General features: G+C 44.2%; 1 protein-coding gene across 1 annotated transcript in view; it reads right to left on the bottom strand.

Moving 5' to 3' along the window:
• Nucleotides 1–379: 379 nt before the first annotated feature.
• Nucleotides 380–20266, bottom strand: part of ESYT3 (extended synaptotagmin 3) — a 235185-nt gene continuing 215298 nt past the window's right edge. Inside the window, exons 21-23 of the mRNA XM_085647487.1 lie at nt 15450–15555; nt 8378–8427; nt 380–1209 (exon numbers count right to left, since the gene is read on the bottom strand). Coding sequence (XP_085503613.1) covers nt 1173–1209; nt 8378–8427; nt 15450–15555 — 193 coding nt within the window. The 3' untranslated portion in view covers nt 380–1172. The remainder of the gene's footprint in view (nt 1210–8377; nt 8428–15449; nt 15556–20266) is intronic.

The following is a 20266-nucleotide window of genomic DNA, read 5'->3' as shown; positions in this document are numbered from 1 at the left end:
CTCTTCATGTATTGTATAGGGATTATTCCGCCACTGCAGTTTTAATAAGAGTCAGTTTCACAAAGCTGTGCAACATCCTAAGATTTGGGATGCAAGTAGCTTAAATCTTAGAGGGGACATTTTTACAAGGAACCTCAAGATCTCCTCATTTAACTCTTTGGGTTTCCCCCTAGGTTTGCCTTGGGTTTGCTCTTCATGCGGAGTACGGTTAATGAGAGCATACATGTAATTTATTTTACACTGAATGTTGATAAGGACAAGTTCCTTCCTGTGCAGATTAGTCTACAAAGTCTCACATGTAATCAGAAGAGGTATGTCACACTTGCACAATATACAAAGGCTGTAATAAAAACATTTTTATAAAACCAGAAAAATACAGTTTCAGTAGCCAAGATCGAAAATGTATTTTGTAATTAAAATTCTTACAAATATAAAGTGCATAACAGACTGTACACAAGGTTTCATACATTCAATAACAAACAAAATACATCACACAGACAACAAATTTGGCCCTTTTTGGTATTTCAGTTTACATTCAAAGTTAAAAAAAAAGATATTTTACATGTATGCTTGTCTACATATGCTTCTGCAACTGTATACGTATTGGGGGGAAAAAAAACATTTCTCCTCCTTGGCTACTTGGTTCTGCCCACCCCCAAAGTTAACTTGTGAATAAGTACACTGCCTACTGATAATATATAGATCTTCATGATTTTCTGCCAAAAATATATGCCATCAACTAGCCTTTAACTGCTGCAACTTCTGATAGAAAAACTCTAAATATCCTTACAGGGAAAAATATACACTTTTTTTTTTTTTGATGGCCGGGGTTACATTGCCAAAACGTTGCCTCAGATTTGCAGAAAAACTTCCTATTCAACACTTTAAAAATGTTCTTAGTAGCCAAGTAACTGCATACTTTCACCAATGCAAGATTGTAATATGTTTCATTAATAAAAATAACTTGTCATCAATAAACTACTTTCATAATATATTATAAATGTCAGTTAAGGTAGCTGCATAAAATATTCAAAAAATACAACTCTTAAAAATAAAGAAGGTTACTTACAGAATATACATATATACATTTTAACTTAAAATTAGAACAATTCTAAAAGTCTTTCAAAAAAGAGTTCCCTAGGCTATCGTGAAGTAGGACATGAACAGGAAGCTCAGCTTCTTGGTTTTCCATTTGCGGTCAGCTCAAACCTGTAAGAGAAGGGAAACCCAAACGTCAACAAGGGTCAAGGAGGGTTACACAAAATGCTTTTTGACCAAAGTGGTGGCAAAATTCGAACTCAGAAAGCGCTATTTTGAATGGACTCCAAAAATTAAATTAATAATCTGTTTGTGCTCGTAACAGGATTACAAGTCCGACACAAATGACTCTAGAGGGTTTTGTTTACCCTCTCCATTTGCAGCAGCTAAAACCTGCCACCCATTTTGGACGGCAAAAAGCACATATTCCCATTTCACACACCTCAGCAGTAACCCTGGGCGTAGTAGCACTACGCGTAGCTACGTGAAGTGCACTTCGCACTACGCGAGCTACGCATAGCTACGCGAACTGCATAGTGCACTGTGCAAAATACTGTTCACACTGATTGCACAGTGTGGACATGCAGCCGGCTCTGTGCAATCATTGCAAAACCCATCTTGCACAGTGCAAGCGGTCGTTTTCTGCCCCTCGAGTAGATTTGTACTCTAGCGGCAGCTTTCAACGTGGACTGGTAATTTCTCATTGCGAGCAGTTGCGAGCATACGCGACCAATCGCAATGAGAAACCTGACCTCCCCGTGTTGAGAATCTCGCTGGGAGGTTTATTTTCCACACTCGCGATCGGCAACTTGATGTTGCTGATCGCGAACGAGGAAAAAGTCTCGCCGGGATGTTATTTTGCTCGCTCGCGGTCGCCAACTTGACGTTGAGGACCGTGAGCAAGCAAAAAATGCCCTCTATGCGTTTTTGCACTGTGCTACGTGCAACTCGCGAGCGTAGCGTAGTCCTACGCCCAGGGTTACTCAGCAGTACAAATGATTAACACAATACGACCGCTGTCCCTAATTACGAGATCTGCAACACTGTTTCAGATGCACATGGCACACAGACTACAAATTTGGTAGAAGAGATCATGCTAAATTAGGGCCATATTGTATCATCTTTTTACCCTGTGCATGTTTCAGCACTATACTGACATGCTTTCCTATTGCAATATTGTATTTTTACTTGTAGTGGGAATTCCAGAATGCACATCCCATTGATGTAAAGGTCCTCCGTCTCAGGTTTTAATTTTACATGGGAAAGCAGAGCAATCTTTTGTTCAGGCTCGTAGAGTTCCATTGAGTTGATATGGTGAGAAAATGCGTGAGGTAGAATACAGCCAGATTGCCAAAACATTTTTCCCAAAACTTAGCTTAAACCAAATAGGAACCTTAAAGGTGAACCAGTGCAGCACTCTTCTTGCCTTGGAACCATGACCATTTCTTCCTAAATGTAAGATAGGTTTAATAGCTGCATTTTGAGCCATTTAAAGTCTTTCACGTTGAAAGACTGAAAGCATAGCAGAAAAAATAGACTATTTCTTAAAATCATATCATTTGTTATGTAAACAAAGAACCAACGGCGGACTCCAATTGCCGCACTATCCTCAATGTGATTTCCAAGTAATACTTTATGTATAGGTTGATAATTGGTGTGCACATTCAGCTCCTGCACCCGCCGTTGTGGGATGCAACCTGCCAGGCAGGAAAACAGAACTGTGAGAACAATGGAGCGGTGCACTCCCAAGTCGGTAATGCATCAATAAAGAAGCTTGATCAGTATCTTTGTTGCATCAAACTTTATTTTAAACAATCCATACGGTTTGTAAAACACATCAGCCAACGAGTTTAGTTCAAGGATTGAACTTCGTCAATGACGGCGTATTGGCATGCTGTCCATTATGTCGATACGCCGTCACTGACACTACAGGATTACTTTTACTGGCCCTTATTAAGGAGGCCGATATACCATTTCGAAGCGACACGGCTGAGTGCCATTGACTCCATTTCCAGAACAGGGCCCGGACCAGGTTGGGCCCATTAAACCTACATTTCTCATGCAATGGTCGCATACAAATCCTTTCACCATTTTGCCCTGACGAAGTTCAATCCTTGAACGAAACGCGTCGGCTGATGGGTTTTACAAACCGTATGGATTGTTTAAAATAAAGATTAATGCAACGAAGATACTGATCAAGCTTCTTTATTGACGCATTACTGACTTGGGAGTGCACCGCTCCATTGTTCTCACAGTTATATCATTTGTTAGGCCCATTACTAAAAATGTATTGTTAGTTAGGACATACACGGATAAAATAAATAAAATGGTTTTGTCCTTAGATCCTGCCAAAGGTACGTCTAGATGGCGTTATTTGATTGGCTTTGCCGTAAGGGGTCAACCTGCACCTCACTGATGTTGAACATTAATGAGAAAAAGAGGTTCAGAGAGGAAAGGCCAAGCAGATCTATAAGAGCAGTGAGTGAGTACTCTGCTGTCAGAGCCACTTCCAAGCATCACAGAAATTAACTCTCTTTCAAGGGCCTGGTTAGATCTACAAGCATCAAGAGAGAGGGCAGTGCCAGCCACTGTTATCCCAACTCCGCCTGTTCTACAAAGGGTGAAGAATGGAGGGATGATGACTGTTCATCGTCTGCCATTGCACCAGCTTTTTGGATCACTTGTGAGTTGGGGAGACTGCAGATCAAATCCCAGCCCTACACTGTGTCTCCTGGCTTTTTGGAGACCTTGTGTAAGTGATGAAATCCTGTTTTGGGTATGATGGTTTACAGCAGAAGCCTTTAACGACATGTTACTTGTATGTAGTTATGAAATTACTAATTATATTATGTAATTGTGTTTGCATTGAATGTTAAAGGTAAAACTTTCCTTAGTAACATTTTCATGATTTTTCAAAATCCTTAAACAATTGGATTTTTCTCAAGGCTGTAAGCTGTACATGGTGGAATTTCTATTCCAGAAACTACGAAACTGCTCAATCTAATACTAAAAGTTGCTATTGGCTATATTTATGTGTTAGGAATTAATTACCTTTGTGTTCGAATAAAGAACATCTGTTCCCGGATTAGTCTAGTTTCTAATAGATACTTTTAACTATAGATTCCACACTTAGTGAATATACCCAGGCACCAGACCAGAGGTGGAAAACTCAAGAGCAGTGCTCTTGCACGCTGGTAGGTGGCGCTGTAACTCAGCATCAACCTCGCTCTGCTCCAGAAATGACAATCTCAGCTGCATTTAAGGGCTAATGATGCGTGCAGACGTCATTCCTTTACTTTCCGTGCCTTCAGATGCAGATCTGGAGCGCCACGCCTCTTTTTCATTTAGTGAAGTACATTTTTACCCAAAAGGTTTACAGTGTGTAAAGGAACATGTCATCTCCCGAGACTACGGGACTTGAAGGGAATTTCACAACCAGATGTCTGTGAAAGATCCCCACAAGGTATGTATCTGGTGTTTGGGTTCAGTGCCCTACTCCAAGGTCTGTGATGATTGTGCCCAGACGAACACTAAAGCCATCTGTAAACATGATGCGAAGCTCTACGAGGCAAAACACTGCAAGAATCCATACAGGTTACACTCCAGGTTGAAGTTGAGAGCTTATGCTCCCAAAGCTGTTCCCGCAGCAGATTTTGTTTGCCCTCGAAGTAGGAGTCAACCTCTTTCCACCACTGTTGCTCTCCAGAAAAGGCACAAGGATAAGCAGGAGCCTCTAGCTGGGTTATAGCCAGCAGGTCTGTCCTCTACGCCATCTCTGGCCCTTAAACCTGCTACACAAGAATTGGGGCAGACTTCGGGCCTGGTGCAGAAATCTGCACCGGTCCCTTGGAAGTCAATGCCTACAACTTATTGTGGTTTCTGCCTTTGAACCAACTTCACCTCGACTGTGCCTCCATCCCGATGAAACACAGACGATACTGAATTCCTCAGACACTATCCCATTATTACACAGCCACTACACCAACTTTTTGGAACAGAGCCAGACATATGGAGACAACAATGGGGCTATGGAACTGCAATTGAACCAATGGCAGAACCCATTCCCTACTTTACCCATAGTGGACGGTGGTGATGGACCCACCAATCCTGGCTTGGGGAGGCCATCTGGGAGAGATGGAGCTCAAAGGACTCTGGTCTCCGGCAGAGATCCACCTTCACATAACTATTGGAGGTGCGGGCAATTCACCTTGTACCGAAGGTCTTCCTTCCGCCTATGAAAGGAAGTTTGAGCCAGATTCTCACAGGCAACACCACTGCCATATGACACTGCAAGGCAGTGTAGAGTATTGGGTCCCATGCGTGGAGGTTTTGTGCATCTAGAACTGGCAGAATTATCAGGGCATTTCCCTGGTGGGACACCACCTGGCAGGATCTTTAAACACCAGGTTGGACAATTTCAGCCACCGACACATAGCAGATCACGAGTGTCCTTTGAACCAGGAGATGGCGCAGGGCATCTTCCAGCAATGGGAAGAACCTTAGCTCAATTGTTTCGCCACCGCTGAGAACATGCAGTGTCAAAACCTTTTCACGTTGGAGTTCCCAAGACCGCTCTCCCTCGGAGTTGCATTCCACATGCAGTGGAGCACAGGACTCCTTTACTGCTACCTCTCCTGCCAAGCGTTCGGAAGAAGATCAAGAATGACTGGGCGCAAGTCATCCTCGTGGTGCTGGATTATGCCAGGAAATTGTAGTACTAGAATCTGGGCCTGTGCATCTGTCCTCCGTTCAGGATGTTGCTTCGGGAGGCCCTTCTGTCGCAACAGAAGGGCAGGTTCTTGCACCCAGGCTTGCACAACTTTCACCTTCATGCATGGAAATTGAGCTGCAACAGTTAATCTCCTTTGATCTCCCTCCTGAAGCTGTTGTCACCCTGCAGCTAGGAACCCTTTTACGAAATCTGTCTGGGCCGGGCCTTGGGATACGTTTGTGGCTTGGTGTGGTGCCTGCCAAAAAGACCTGTTGAATGCCAAACTATTGGATGCATTGATGTTGGTCTTTTACCCATCAGGGACTTCTGTGGGCCCTGTTAAAGGATACTTGTTGGCCCTTTCAGCCTTTTTACATTGGCTGGTCCAGCCCTCCTTGCTCAAATCAACTCTTGTGAAGCGTTTTCTTAAAGTTTTAAAACCTGTTTAACCAAAGACCTTTGTGACGTAGCAGGACTTAAATTTTATCCTCACTTTTTTCATGTGTATTGCTTGTGAACCAGTACACAGTTGTCCATTGCACATCCTTACTTTAAAAACGGTCTTTCTTGTTGCAATTACATCAGCATGCCATGTGAGTGAGCTTCAGGCCCTTATGATCCAGCATCCTTCTACCAACTTTTTTTCCAGACAAACTGGTGTTAATCGAGCAGAGATCTTAATGAATGTAATGATGCCTTTTAATGTCAGACAAGCCATCACTCTTCCGACCCCCTTTGGTCTGCCTCATCCCTCGAAAGAGGAAGAGTGACTATCATTGCGACTCCGAAAGAGCACTCAACATTTATATTGACCAAACTAAGGAACATCAAGTGGACAATCTGCTTCTTCTGGGGTTCTTTGGGGCGAGGCAGGGCAAGGTGGTGCAGCAACAGACCATCTCATGATGCAGTCCTTTGTGCGAAGATCTGCTATCCCCAGGATTAGAAGCAGCCTTCAGAAGGTCTGAGGGCTCAATCCACCAGGGCCAAAGCTGGTACCACTGTGTTGGCAGGCGGAGTGCCTGTCCTGGACAGGTAGCTACGTGGGTATCAGTGCATATAGTCATGATGCTCTTGCAGGTCTGCTGGGAAAGGTATTTTGTCTATTCAGTCCTGTAGGACTCTTTAGTCTGAGACATTCCAAAGACACACCAGCTTGGGAGAGACTTCTTTGGGATCTATTCACAAGTTGAATATTCTGCAGTTAAAAATATCCATCAGAACAACAAGTTACTTACCTTCGGTAATGCTCTTTCTGGTAAATACTCTATTGAGATGCAGCTTCCTTAATGCCATCCTACCTCCTCGTTCTGTGGTCTCATTTCCATCTAAAAGGCCCCAGTTTAGGACTCTCTATACTGGTTATTCCGATTTGTTTGTGGGATCCACATCTGAGTGCACAGACAATCTCATGAAAGAATCTGATGTCTGCGTGCATGGGTGGCACTTATACAGGGCTCCGATCATCTGTTCTGGAGCAGATTGAAGCCATATATCGCTGCGCTGGAGCACTGCTTTTTAGTTTTACGGGTCCAGTTTGGCTCATGGGGATATTGACAATGTGAGGAATCTGCGGTTAGAAAGAATATCTAGCAGAATGAGTGGGACTAAAGGTAAATAGCTTGTTATTTAGGTATTTTAAAAAACCAATAATGCACAATATGTGGCTTCATCAAAATAACAATGAATCTACAATCTGTTTGAAAAGATTTCTGTTCATGCACTTTTGAGGGCTACTCTTACATTCACACTTCATCATTTGTGTCAATTCCACAAATCCGTGAAATGATAGAGCAAAGGGTTCTAAAGGCAAATGTAGTCTATTAAGATACAGAACATCTAAAGCAAGTGAATAAATGTGTTACCTAATGTTCTGAAATATAGATAGAATATCTCTAGAAAGTAGAGGTGCACACCTCAGCTCTCAGTCATGGAACTAATACAGATAACAAATGACTAACTGGTGCATCTGCTCAGTCGGACACAGCAGCTGAATACATGTAATTTGTTTTGCTGTAATTGTATCTGCCCTAGTGTTGATCAAGGGTATGAATAAGTCACATATCCACCACAGAAAAGTACGGTTGCAAAACTAAAAAGGCAGGGACTTATTCAAAACACTTCTACTGATTTTCCTTTAGCCAAACGCAAATAATATTCCTGTAAAAGAGAGGAAATGAAGTAAAATGTCATAAATGCACAGTTTACTAAACCTATATACTTGGATCTAGAGGAGACCAGATATTATCAAAGTTTGATAGTCGTGTTTTACAGAGAGGAACATTTCTCTTTTCTAGCTAACAATTTAAGGCAGTTAACTAGTAGTCGCTTACATCAGGAATTTACTTTGTGCTTCACATCTGCCTATTGTTCGTTTAGATGCCTTACACGCAACCACTGTTCTTCTCCTTCCCAGAAGCCCCCTACATTAAACTAAGATTACAATGGTCATCTTTTGTATAGGTTTAGGAACCATATTAAGGATGTGACCAAAAATTCAGTAGCCTTGGCAATCACGTCATATGTAATCTCCAGGATTGGCAAGACATTACATTTTCTGACTTTGTATACATGACTTGGATAAATGAACAAAACTATCAATGAACTAAAAGAAAAAGACAGACTTACCACTGAAAGAACCCTTTGGCAAGATCTTCTTTTGACAAGTCAATTAGGACCTATAATGAAATGATTATTAGAATCGAAATAAGACATAAGAAATAATTTTATAGTTTGCAAAGTTCAACAAACGTTTAATTTAGAGTCTGGTTCAACCTAAATTTCAGATAGTTGAGACATGCTAGAAATCTTGCTACACTCAGGCACAAAACATCTTGGATCTCAATATCTTAGCAAGTGTTCATCTAGGCTTAACATCTCTGAGCAAAACCAAGGATGTCAGAATGTGATACAAGGTAATACTTTATCAAGGATGGGTTTAAATGATTATGCTGGTAGCAGTAGTGTTTGTGAAGTCAGTGTATGTTCAGCACACTTTCCAATCTATGAAAACAGCAAAAGAGTTTCTCTTTAAGGCGGCTCCCACTCCCTCTTCAGATAATACACTCAAACGTCTTTCAAATGCAATGATGGCAGTAGCAGGTATTGAGAGTCGGATTGCTGGCGTTGTTAGGTGGAGAGGCCTTGGGGGTTAAGGGCTTTTTCTCAACTGTTCAACCCTTTCCAGTCCCACTTGTCCAACCATTTATAGAGCACTGAAAGCCTTGAAGGGCATCCAAGCACTTAGAAAATCAGGAAGAAGGAATCAGGTGAGGCACAACAAATGTTTTAATATATCCCAGAAGGTCAGCAATTCTGTTGAGTCCCTTTTTTGTCCCCAACACTCCACACCTGCCTGAAAGGCAAAAAAGATCTGCTACCTGCTCTGACCCACTTCGATCTGGGCTTTGGTAGGGGTGAATTACTGCTAGAGTGAAGCTTTCTGGGTGGCACATAAAGATGGAAGCTTTTCACAAAGTAATCTGGTATTTTTAATTAGAACCCTTTATGTGAAGGTTAATAGCGTTACCCTATCTCTCTTCTTAATGACATTTCTTGCCAATAGATTTTTGATTTTTGTTTAAACTTTATTTAATGGGTTTTATGGAACCAAACAAGTTGCCATGTCCATTCTACTACATCAGTAATACACCACTTTACTTATACACTTTGCATATGGTAACACAAGGTGCATTAGAACAGGCGACATCTAAGCAAAGTAATACTTAGCAGTGACAGAGTGTCTTTGACAAGCAAGATGTAACAGTTGGGGTGCAGTGTGCATGATCTGGCATTTCGTGGGAGCCAGAGTGCATTCCCGGGGGGTGGGGGGGCACTAGTAGTGCAGTGTCACATTTGTCACTGGAGCAGCAGGGGTTGAGAGATATGACCCTTTGTGATAGTGGGGTTCCGCAGGGCATCCAGTCAATCAATGTCTATTCTCATAGGCTGTTCTTGGTCACTCAGAGAGCAAGATATGTAACAACTGCCCCCCTAGATATCTGTAGGTCCTGATGGATAAGGCATGAGATCCCAGTGGCACTCCAGCTGTTCATGGCATTATGCTACGTCATTTAACTAGTCCCGCAACTTAGGGGCAGAGGTTTCCCCCCAATGTAATGCCACCCTGCTCTTGGCGAGGAGGAGCGGCATTGCTGTGAGTCGGCGCGATATGATGGGGGCAACATGAACCCAACACTACAAACGGGGGAATCCTAGGGACCTGGAAATCCATGGAAGAGGCCGGGTGTGATAGCTGCTGACTGCCGGTGCATGCTAATGTGTGCTTAGCATCTGCCTCTGCGTTGTTGAAGGGTCTTCTTAACAGCTTAACAGCGCTGGGATGCCCTAGGGTAGCCATGCGCTATATAAATAGGTATTCATTCATTCTTCTTGCAACGAAAGGCTAGACAGAAGATGCACACTGTAGTCCGGAGAGAGGCATGGATTACACACCCAGTGGAGGTTGGCCAAAGGATAACTGGCATGGCACTGAGGGCATTTTCTAAAGGGTATCCGCTCCATTACCCTTTATGCCTCTTAATTCTCCGGAGTGGATGGAGGGAAAGAACGCAGAGCTCCAAAGAAGCATGGGTGCTAGAGGGTCTGGGACCCGATCTTCTGAGACTGTCTTCGAAGTGTTGAAACAGAAAGAAAACCAAACACAGGTGCTGAAGAAGTCTTTCTTGATGACAAGAGTGGAAGAGCTACTGAATGGAACCAAAGCAGCAAACATGCAATACGTCGTGTCTAAGAGCCTCCTTGGTATGTGACGGAACCCAATGGCGTAGTAAATCGGACCCAATGGCGGAGAAAAATAATCCAACAATGGAGTCAGTGTGCATGCGCGTTTCCAAAATAAGGGAGGAGTTACATCATACCATGTGACTTGAACAGACATCTTCAAACAAAACCAACTTGCAATGTTCAAGCCAACACTAAAAGACAGGAGTATGCAGATCACATATCTCTACAGCTATATGTGCTACGAACATAATATTCATATGGAGGATACCATAATAAGAGGCCCACCTCAGTGTTCTGAGGAAAGGTCTTGCAGATTTTTGTATTAAGGTTCAAAGTTAGTTCTTCTGTACACTGCCATCATTCTATCCATCTCATTAGTCTTGTGTCCGCCTCTGAGACTGAGGGAAAAGGACAGAAACAGACGGCTGACACCTAATAAAGATCTGTTATGTCACATTGGGTGTGGACCCAGATCTACCTGCACTGATGAGCTACTGCAAGAATACCCAGATCCAGCTTGGTACCTGTGTAGGTGGGTGAAGGGTATGTGGGGTATTCACAAGATGAGGAATGTGCAAGCAGCTAGAGTATCTACTACAAAGATTGTTAGAGAAGATAAGCAACATTTTTCTTCCTCATGGTCTGAAAGCAGATGCAGAAACCAAACGCTAAATGTTTCGCCTAAAGATCAAAATACCTTAAAGTTCAAAGACCAGCATAGAGTTCTGCATGTCTGATATACACTTCACAGTCAACTACATAATGTAATGACTGTTTTAGAACACACACCACTTTCTGCGAATATTTTGTCCATAAAAACTACATCAGTCTCTACCTTGCTCAGGTCTTTTGTCTTCAACTGGGATACTTCGAAGAGGAAGAATTAGGGATAGCTGAAGTCCCTAATGTTACTCATGGTGACACCTATTAGTTTAAAGACTACCATTGAGGCAGTGCTTGAAATGGAAAAACAGAAGTGCAGGTACTCTAAACCAGAGTACCTGCATGTTTCTGAGAAGTGCTGGTACTCTCCAATTAAATGTAATACGTCACTCTTGGTGGTACTCTCCCTCTCAAAATAAAAAAGTGCCGGTACTCAGTACCGGGCAGTACCGGCCCATTTAAAGCACTGCATTGAGGCATCATAAATATCTTCAATCACTTTCTAGCACCAGAAATACATTGCACACAATAGGTAGGAGCGAATCGCACCAATACCTTCACTATACAAAGATGTGGGTGATTTTCTCAAACCATTCAGGGTCATATTTACAAACATTTTGCACTGTGTTTGAGACACAAAAGTGGTGCAAACCAGCACAAAAAAGTTTTTTTTGTTATTTACTTTGCAATGCAAAACCTTTGTGCTGGAAAGTTGCCTAAAAGTAACGCAAAGTGCTGCGGCAACAAATGATGGATGGAAGGCTGAATGAATTAAACGTTCACCCCCAGTCAAGAGGGAGCGGTCCAGCCCAAACTGCCAAGCCAGGTCCTCCCTGGACTGGAAACAATCATCCTGGGACCAGTTTCAGGGTAACACCCCTCATCAGCCAGGCTAGCTTGAATCCAGTGGCACAGCAAGCAAAGGACCCATGTCTGGGCATACCCATTCCACTTCGGGTGAAAAGTGCTGCAGCAACAAATGATGGACGAATGCTGAATGAATCAAGCATTCACCCCCAGTCATGTCTTCTGGGTTAAATCCATCCCTCTTTTGCTCACTACGCCATCTCAGGATGTTTGCCCCTCAGGGTCACTTAACTTTCATCAGGACTAGTTGAGCATCCTTCAACATTTTTTTTTTTAATTACGAATATTCCAAGTTCCAGAATTGCTAGTTTTTGGTTTTCACATGGAGATCGATGTGTGACCGACTATGGAAAACCATGGAGCAATCAGCACAGAAACACTTAATGCCTTGCGCTGTTCCTCAAAATGTGATCCCTGTTACTGCCACACTCTAACAATTATGGGAACCCCCGGTAGCTCCAATTCCAGGTTGTGGAAAAAAACTGTGGTTTTCGATTCAATAGTTTATATTGAATTTAGAAAACAATTACAGAACTTCAGGCAGGTAGTCCAGTCTTGAGTGAATACCCATCAACTCTTCCCCAAGTTTAACCCCTCCTTCAACATACCCACTCACCTCGCAGTGACCTGTTTTAAAGTGTGCGTTGTAGTAGATTGTGCTCCTCCATCCCTGCTTCGGCTGTAAAGGCCCCTATTGTCAGCATTAAGATACTGAAGCAATGGGTCCCACATTTTATTGAATCTAAGCACCCCACTTTGAGCTCATATGCCACCTTTACATATGCCAGTAAGTGCCAAAGATGCCCAAGCCATATTTCCACTCTTAGTGCCATTGGGTTACCACATTGGCTCAATATCATTTGTTTGGCAGTGAGAAGCAGGTGTGGGATGCACTTTCCTTTAACAGAGTGTAATGAGTAAACTGGCGCTAATGGCATGCCTAAAACTATGGTCACCAGGATGGTGGCCTCAGTTTCCCCCTCAGTTTGCTAGATAGTGGGTAATATAGCTCCCCAGAACTCTTTGAGCTTCGGGCATGCCCATATTTGCAGTACTGTGCCCCTCTCCCTACAGTGTCTCTAACAGTGTGCTGATTCTGATCTGTCTATTGTGTGCAGGGGTGTAAAATGTGTAACACCATCTCTTCATTATTTTATATACTGCTTCTCATCTTTGGGTATAGTGAGCAAAATTGTTTGTGCATGTGAAAATGTCATCCTATTGTTTGGGCGGGGGTATGCTTTTTGAAATCTTTCACCATTGTACTCTATTTGGAAAGTTAATTTGGGAGGGTTTTGTAATGAGTAAGGCACTGTTGTGTGATACTAAGTGTTTATGGATGGAAGGGACTGGAAAAATGTCTCGAAAATCCTGAGGAATGTCGTTGATCCTTCTTTTATACGAGGCCATAGAATGGTATGCCATATTTAGAGATAATGAAATCTTCACCTTTCTGGGTTATCTTATGTTACTTTGGTATTTTCAAATGTGAAAGGATCCCCTTTTTGATAGACGTCTCAAAGCCTTGAAGGAACCTTGAGAACATGGATTTTAACAGGCTATTTGTAATGAGGGCCTTAGTACTCATTCTATATGATCTTAAGAAGACCTCTGTTTTGAAGATGTAAGCTTTAATGTTAAAAACTTTAAGTCAAAGAAAATAATAATTTAAAATATTTATTTTTGAAATTTGGTTCCTGCTATATGAGATACCTAAAAACTGCATCTTGAGTTAAGATTTTCAACTTTCCACATCTTTAAGGCATTTCTGGTTGTAAAGATGGGGGCACCTCCGGCCACAGGCTCATTCAAGCCTCGGTTCCCCGACGGACAGAGCGGTGTTCCCTTCCTGAGCGGTTGCCAGGTGGAGGTTATGGTCCCACCCAGTATTTACGGGTGATGATGAGATGACAAGCTGGCGTACACCCTTCAAGCAGTCATTGGGTGTTCACAGTATCCTTTTTTCTGTGTAGGATTCACACAGTTTTTTTCATGTTGCAGTAGCTCTTGTGGTCCTGATGAAAGCCGAGCCTCTTTAGGCGTGTTGGCTGAAACATGTTGACCATTCTTTGTCGTTTATCACCATAGTCTACATCGTTGACTAGTGGTGTTCACTATTTTAATCTAGCTTCGGCACGGCTGTGATAAGAGAACTTCCCTTTGCTGTCCCGTGACTAGTTTTAATACACTTTTCCCACTGCACAATCAGTTTTTCAGCACTGCACCCCTCACTCATACGAATTAGCTCATCATATGTGGATTTAGTCCATCCTTTAGTGTATCATCAAAACATCCCTGAGCTCCTCCCTCTCAAAGAGGGGGTTGTAGCCCCCAGAGGAACTAGGATATTTCTCTGGGAGGAGAATCCCATATGATGAAGCATGTCACCCAGGGTGAGTGAGGGATTACGTCCTTAAAAAGGATTGCCCTTTTACTTAGTCAATTGGGCTTTTGTTTGTTATTCTATCGTCACCTGTTCGTTTCTTTTCTTGGCTAGTTTAGACCTCAGGGTTCTTGTTGTTTCAGTTAAGATGGGGGCAATACCATGAGACTGCATATACACAGCCACAAGTTGTTTGGAAAAGGAACATATCAAAATGGCTAGCACTTGATATGTGGCTCCTGGCAGAGCCCAAAATTTGGAAAATTAGGTCTGTCCCCAGAAGCACTGAACAATTTCAGACAGTGGGTAGGTAACTCGTCACCTCAGTGTAGGAAAAGTCAAAACCTGTGCTGACTAAATTCACTCATCTTGTAAAGTACTTTGAACAGAAGTCATCTGCTCTACACAAAATGCATAACAGCACCCCTGGGTTGTGTGCATCTAGCTTATTTAGGCAAAACTGATTTTGTACCAAGAGACATAGTTAGTAGCCCAGAAGCAGCCCTTTTGCAGGGTGCCCTAAGAGGACCAGGAGTGGACATACAAGCAGGCAGGTGTTCTTAGCATGCAAGGGGCCATTCTGCACTCAGGTGAAATTACGTAAATGTTTGTGTGAAATATTCAAATATGGGCATTTCTGAAGGAGAAATAATGTTTGAAACTTAATAGACAGAAGCACCCTCATTGACTAAAGCCAGTTTTTTCTTTAATTGCCACTTCTCTTCAGTACTCCAGTATTTCCAAGAATAGTGGCATCCTGTAAAAACTGGAATGGGGTGTGACCTAATGCAAAGCTGTGAGCGGTGTCCATGGCTCCCTTCTAGTTGCGGTATGCGTGTTTATTGGTATAGAGCAGTTCTACTGTGTACCTCAGATTTGCTACTGTGTGCATTCCTTTTGGTGATGCAGGTAAGGACATGTCCATTAAGTAATTAGACTCCATATCAACATTTATATATTAACTCAAATAGTGCATAACTACATTTCTTTCGTAGTAATAAGTCAAAGACGGTGGAGTACGTTTTCTGCAATTGCACAAACCTTTCCAAGTTCTTTCCTTTGTTGTGAAACAAATGACCTATTGTTTTTCACAGCAACATCCAAAGTCCTTCGCTTCACATCTTCCTCGGACACAAAAAACTCGAATCTGAAACAGCAGGGAAAAATTATTTAAAATTCTAGTCTACAAGTTTTTAAACAGATCAAGGGGGAGATATGTAGCTTTTGTCTGAAACCAGATTATCATTTTACAAAGAAAATGGTCTTCTCCTCTTGACTCCCACCCTTCACCACCCAAACACCTCATCAATCCCAGTCTCCACCCTCGTTACCAGTCTATTTTGGGAAGGGAAGGTTGGAATAAGGTACAACATGCAGTGTTCGAGTTTTCATATCAGAGTACCACATATTTTCCCTCTTATGGCCTATTTTTTTCGTGCAAATTTCACTAGGTAAAAACCTGGTGAAATCTACACACTGAAAACAATTCAAGACTCTAGTAAATACCCACTGCTTCTAATTCTAATTTGAGTGCAAACTTTATTACGAGTGTTCTGGTAATCCCAATTTGAGCGCAAATAAGATTTTAACTACTTAATTAGCAAAATATTTAATACTCGGCAGCCACTGACTGCTGCCTCATCAAAAGAACTACAGCAGTCAATGCTAAAAATAAAAGATCTTTTGAAGTAAAAAAAATAATCATTAATTTGTTTTAAAAATATTTTGATGTTAACAAAACTATACAACGAGATGGCATCGCAAGGAGGATAGTTAGTAGCAGAAACACAAACGTATCTGCTTCGAAATCTCGATTAGTTGATACATTCTACACTGTTTAAAATGATTCTCTGGTCTATAGCGATCTAGTGTTAGATATAAAAAATCCTACACTAGAAATTTGATATATTACACATCTTCCACTAATTTATAATCAGCTCTATACATACGCATCCCTATTTCTTCAACTACTGCTCATTCTACCATGTCCTTAATGCAATCCTCTACTTTGGGTGTTTCATCTGGCCAGCAGCGTATTGTGATGCAACATTTAGTCAATATAAATGTAAAAAAAATATATTTTCTTTTATTGCTCTTTCTGTACAGGTCAGTAAAATGCCTAAGAAACACACACTATGCTGTAAATTTAGTGTTACAATAATGTGTACTTTGTTTTAAAAAACAATTTTTTTTATCTTTTATTTCAAGTAAAACTTATGCTGCAAACATCAGTTTTGTAGAAAAAAAACCATTACATTCATAGATCAGCAGTCACTTGTGAAATTAGAAACATGGTGAAGCATAGTTCAGCATAAACGGTCCCTTTTATATTACCAATGTACGAGTCCAAGCAGCTTTTTCCCTTATTTCATATGACAATGATGTTTTACACTGTATCACTTAAATTCTTTCAGCACAGCGGCTCCAATTCTACCATATGCATTACTGCAGCTAAGATCTGATAGAGACATCTAGCTGCAGATTTCTCAACTTAGAATATCCACAGGCTTCAAACTGGCTCCAGAAAACTTTCCGTAGCAGCACCTCCGCGTGCCGGGGAAGGCGCCGCACGGCTCCGGCCTGACGTCGTCCATGGACGTGACGTCAGCGGAGCCATTAATGCCCCTCCCGACGCGCTGACGTCAGTTTTCTTCTTTTCCGCGTCCCAACGCGGATCCTGGAAAACTAGCGGTTCCTTGGCCTGTTTTTCAGGCGTTTTCGCCGTCTTTGGCGTCATGGAACAGTGTGCGATGCCTTTGGGCTTTAAGGTGTGTGAGACCTGCAAGCAGCAAGGTCTGTCACGGATCCGCACGCGATATGCATGTGGTGCCTGGGGGTGCACCACGACTCCGAGGAGTGCAACACCTAAGGGAGCATCGTATGAAGCTGCTGGCCGCCCGGTTGTTCGGTCCTGCGCCTTCACGCTGCCGCTCTCCCTCTCGGGATCGGGCCCGCTCCCGGGGTCATTTCCGTGAACGTCGTTCGGAGACAGGTAAGCACAAACATAAGTCACAGAAGTCATCCTCCTGTAAACGTGCCGCTGGGGCCCGCTGCTCTCGGTCTTTGCCGAGCACAGGCGCCCAGGAGTCGTCTCCCTCATACCCAGTCTTCCCTGGTGTCGGAGAGACGAGGCCCCAAATGGAGGCCTATTCAAAGGCTCTCCAAGTTTTCTTTGGGTCACCCCCTCTACCTAGTGCGCCTTCGGGTCCCACAGAGGAGGAAGGCACTCGTCAGATCCTCGCCAGCGGATTCGTCCTCGGCGTCGGCTGCGTGCATCGACTGGAGTAGATACGACGTCAACGGGACACTGCCCGGAGGGGCATCCCAGTCGTCCGTCCATCTCGCCCGTCCAGTCAAAGCATAGCCCGGTGCGGCTTCCTGTGCTGACGCCGGTTGTGGTGCAGAGTTCAACGCCCTGTCGATCTCCTTCCTCCCCGCAGGTGGAGGTCGAGTCGCCGTCTATCCGTGCCCAGATAAGACTCCCCTCTGAAGGTTCTCAACGTCAAGTCGACGCCGTCTCCGCGTCGGTCGACGCCGGTGCAAGCGGCTCCTCTGTTACAGGAGGATGAGCTGCCTCTGGGCTCACCGTGCCCAGGGTTGTTTCAGAGCTCCTTGGTGCAGGTGCCTAGTGTTCCTTGGCCTTTGGATCAACCCCAGGATGCTCCACCTTTATTCTCTAGTGGACGAGTTGGTCTTCAACCGTAACCTACCGACGGTTTGTTGTCGCCTCCCAGAATGGCGACAGAGGCTAGCACGGCCTTTCGCGACGGCTATTCGAGGGGTGTGGATATTCTCCGCTTGCAGCCCCCTGGGGATTCCCTACCCACTGATGCTTTACTGCATCTCCTCCACATGGAGCCTGTGGATGTGGAGCCTTTGCTGCCCCTTGGTGGGTCTTTCTTTGATATCATGCTTGGTACCTGGACACGGCCCTCCTCTGGTGACCCTCTTGATCGAGCCATTGCTCGCCGGCGTCGCCCTGCCCGAGATGATCCATTCTGCTTGTCCCTTCACCCTAGAGCTCAGGGTCTGGTTGTCCAGGCGGCTTTCGCCTTGCAGCCTTCTTTCGCTCTCCCATTGCTTCCTCCCACTAGGGAGTCTCTGTGGCGGGAGACATGTGGGCGCCACATTTTTGCCTCCGCCAGTGCGGGCATCCGTGCCTTAAACACATCTTGCGTGTTCGCATGCGCTTCCTTTGACCTTTGGGACTTGGTTGAGCTCCTTCTTCCTTCTCTCCCAGAAGGGCCACGGGCTGACTTGCATTGTCTTATTCTTGATGGCCAAGGAATGGCACAATTTTCCATTCGATCGGCCCTGGACGCTACCGACTCTGTTGGTAGAGCAATGGCCCGGTCGGTTGCTTTGCACCGCCATGCATGGCTGCGTGATAGTCGTTTTCCCGACAACGTTCGGGACGCTCTATGGGATCTGCTGATTTGCTGGCCCTTGTGGCCTTGCTTTCTTGACCTTGTTGCCTGTCTTTGTCACACGCTGTGTGACTATGTTGCCTTCTTTGTTTTGGACACTGGGTTCATGACTTAATACCCAGACGGTCTTGGCGGATGCTCCGACATGTTTGCCTTTGGTCAGTACAGCTGGCCAGCTGGTTCTGCCTTCTTTTCAGTCCTTGGTCTGTGAGCTTGGCTCCAGAGGAAGCCCCCTTGCCGGGGTTAAGACTTACCCTATGTGGGGCATTTACTAGCTGTTGTGTAGCTGTCTTCCTACAAGGAAGGCTTGGTACGCTCCTGTGGAGTATTTCTAACAGAGGTTCTTCTGTGGATTACTCGGTCTTCTCTTTTTGCTGTATGGGACCCTTAGGTTGGCGTCGCTCTATTGCACTTTCAATTACGGTTGGGGTCTACGGTTGTCCGTAGTACTTCTGAGCATCGGTATAAATTCCCTACCATGAGGCTTCTGCCTCACCTGCCTTTCATTCACAAGGGCGTTTTTCTGCATCGCTGTGCTCCTTTGTCCATGTTGGCTGCTCTTCTTTTCGCCTGCCACTGTACCTTGGGGCCCCTTGCTCTGTCCCGTTCAGGCACAGTTCTTCCACGGCGGACGCCCTGCCATCGTATACCGCCACAGCACAGCCGCTGCACGGCACGCTTCTTTAGTGCTTGCGCGTACCGATAGTGCACCCTGGTTATTTCACTATCAGAGTGTGAGTTCTTTTTTTTCCGCTTCTGCAGTGCTGGTTCTACCCTCCCCTCTTCAGGATGGGTAATGATTTTTCACACTTCAGTCCTGTCTGGACATCGTCTTAGGCGGTGGCGTCTTCGCACTTTACGTCTATGCTGTACATTGCCTTGTGCCCTTGTTTTCTTGGTACTTTCCCAAGAGGAGTTTTTTTCTCTTTCCCTGCTGCCGTCCGCACAGGTGTTTCTCACTTCTGCATTGGGTGTCTGCTGTAACACTCTCGGGGGGGGGGGGGGAGTGTTCTCTTCAGTATACTCGCTTCTTGGGTCCCTAGACCATTAGGTTGGTCCTGACTGTTTCCATTATCGTGTCTTGCTCCATCTCCTCATCTGTCTAGCGGGGGACCGTGAGTCCTCCCGGGCGGCTGGCTGATGTCGCTTACGGATCTGGACATTGTCCTGTCCGATTCTACTTCAATATGACTGTTGATATTTCTGGCGTACCTTAGTCTTGTATTATGCAACACATTTCTAGATTTCTTTCTTTCTTGATATATATATCTGCTCTGTGCTCTTCCCACAGCAGGATCGCGCAGGCAATGTTTTTTCCTGGGGTGTCCGTGGTCTTCGCCCTGGTCTTCTCATGGTGATGCGTCCTTCACATCTGGGCTGCGCACGCTACCCTACAGGGGGATTTCCCTAAATTAGTGTGGTTTTGGCGTC

This window comes from Triturus cristatus, chromosome 3_2 (genome assembly GCF_964204655.1).
Source record: "Triturus cristatus chromosome 3_2, aTriCri1.1, whole genome shotgun sequence".
NCBI lineage: Eukaryota > Metazoa > Chordata > Amphibia > Caudata > Salamandridae > Triturus > Triturus cristatus.
This window is presented reverse-complemented; position numbering and strand designations above follow the sequence as displayed.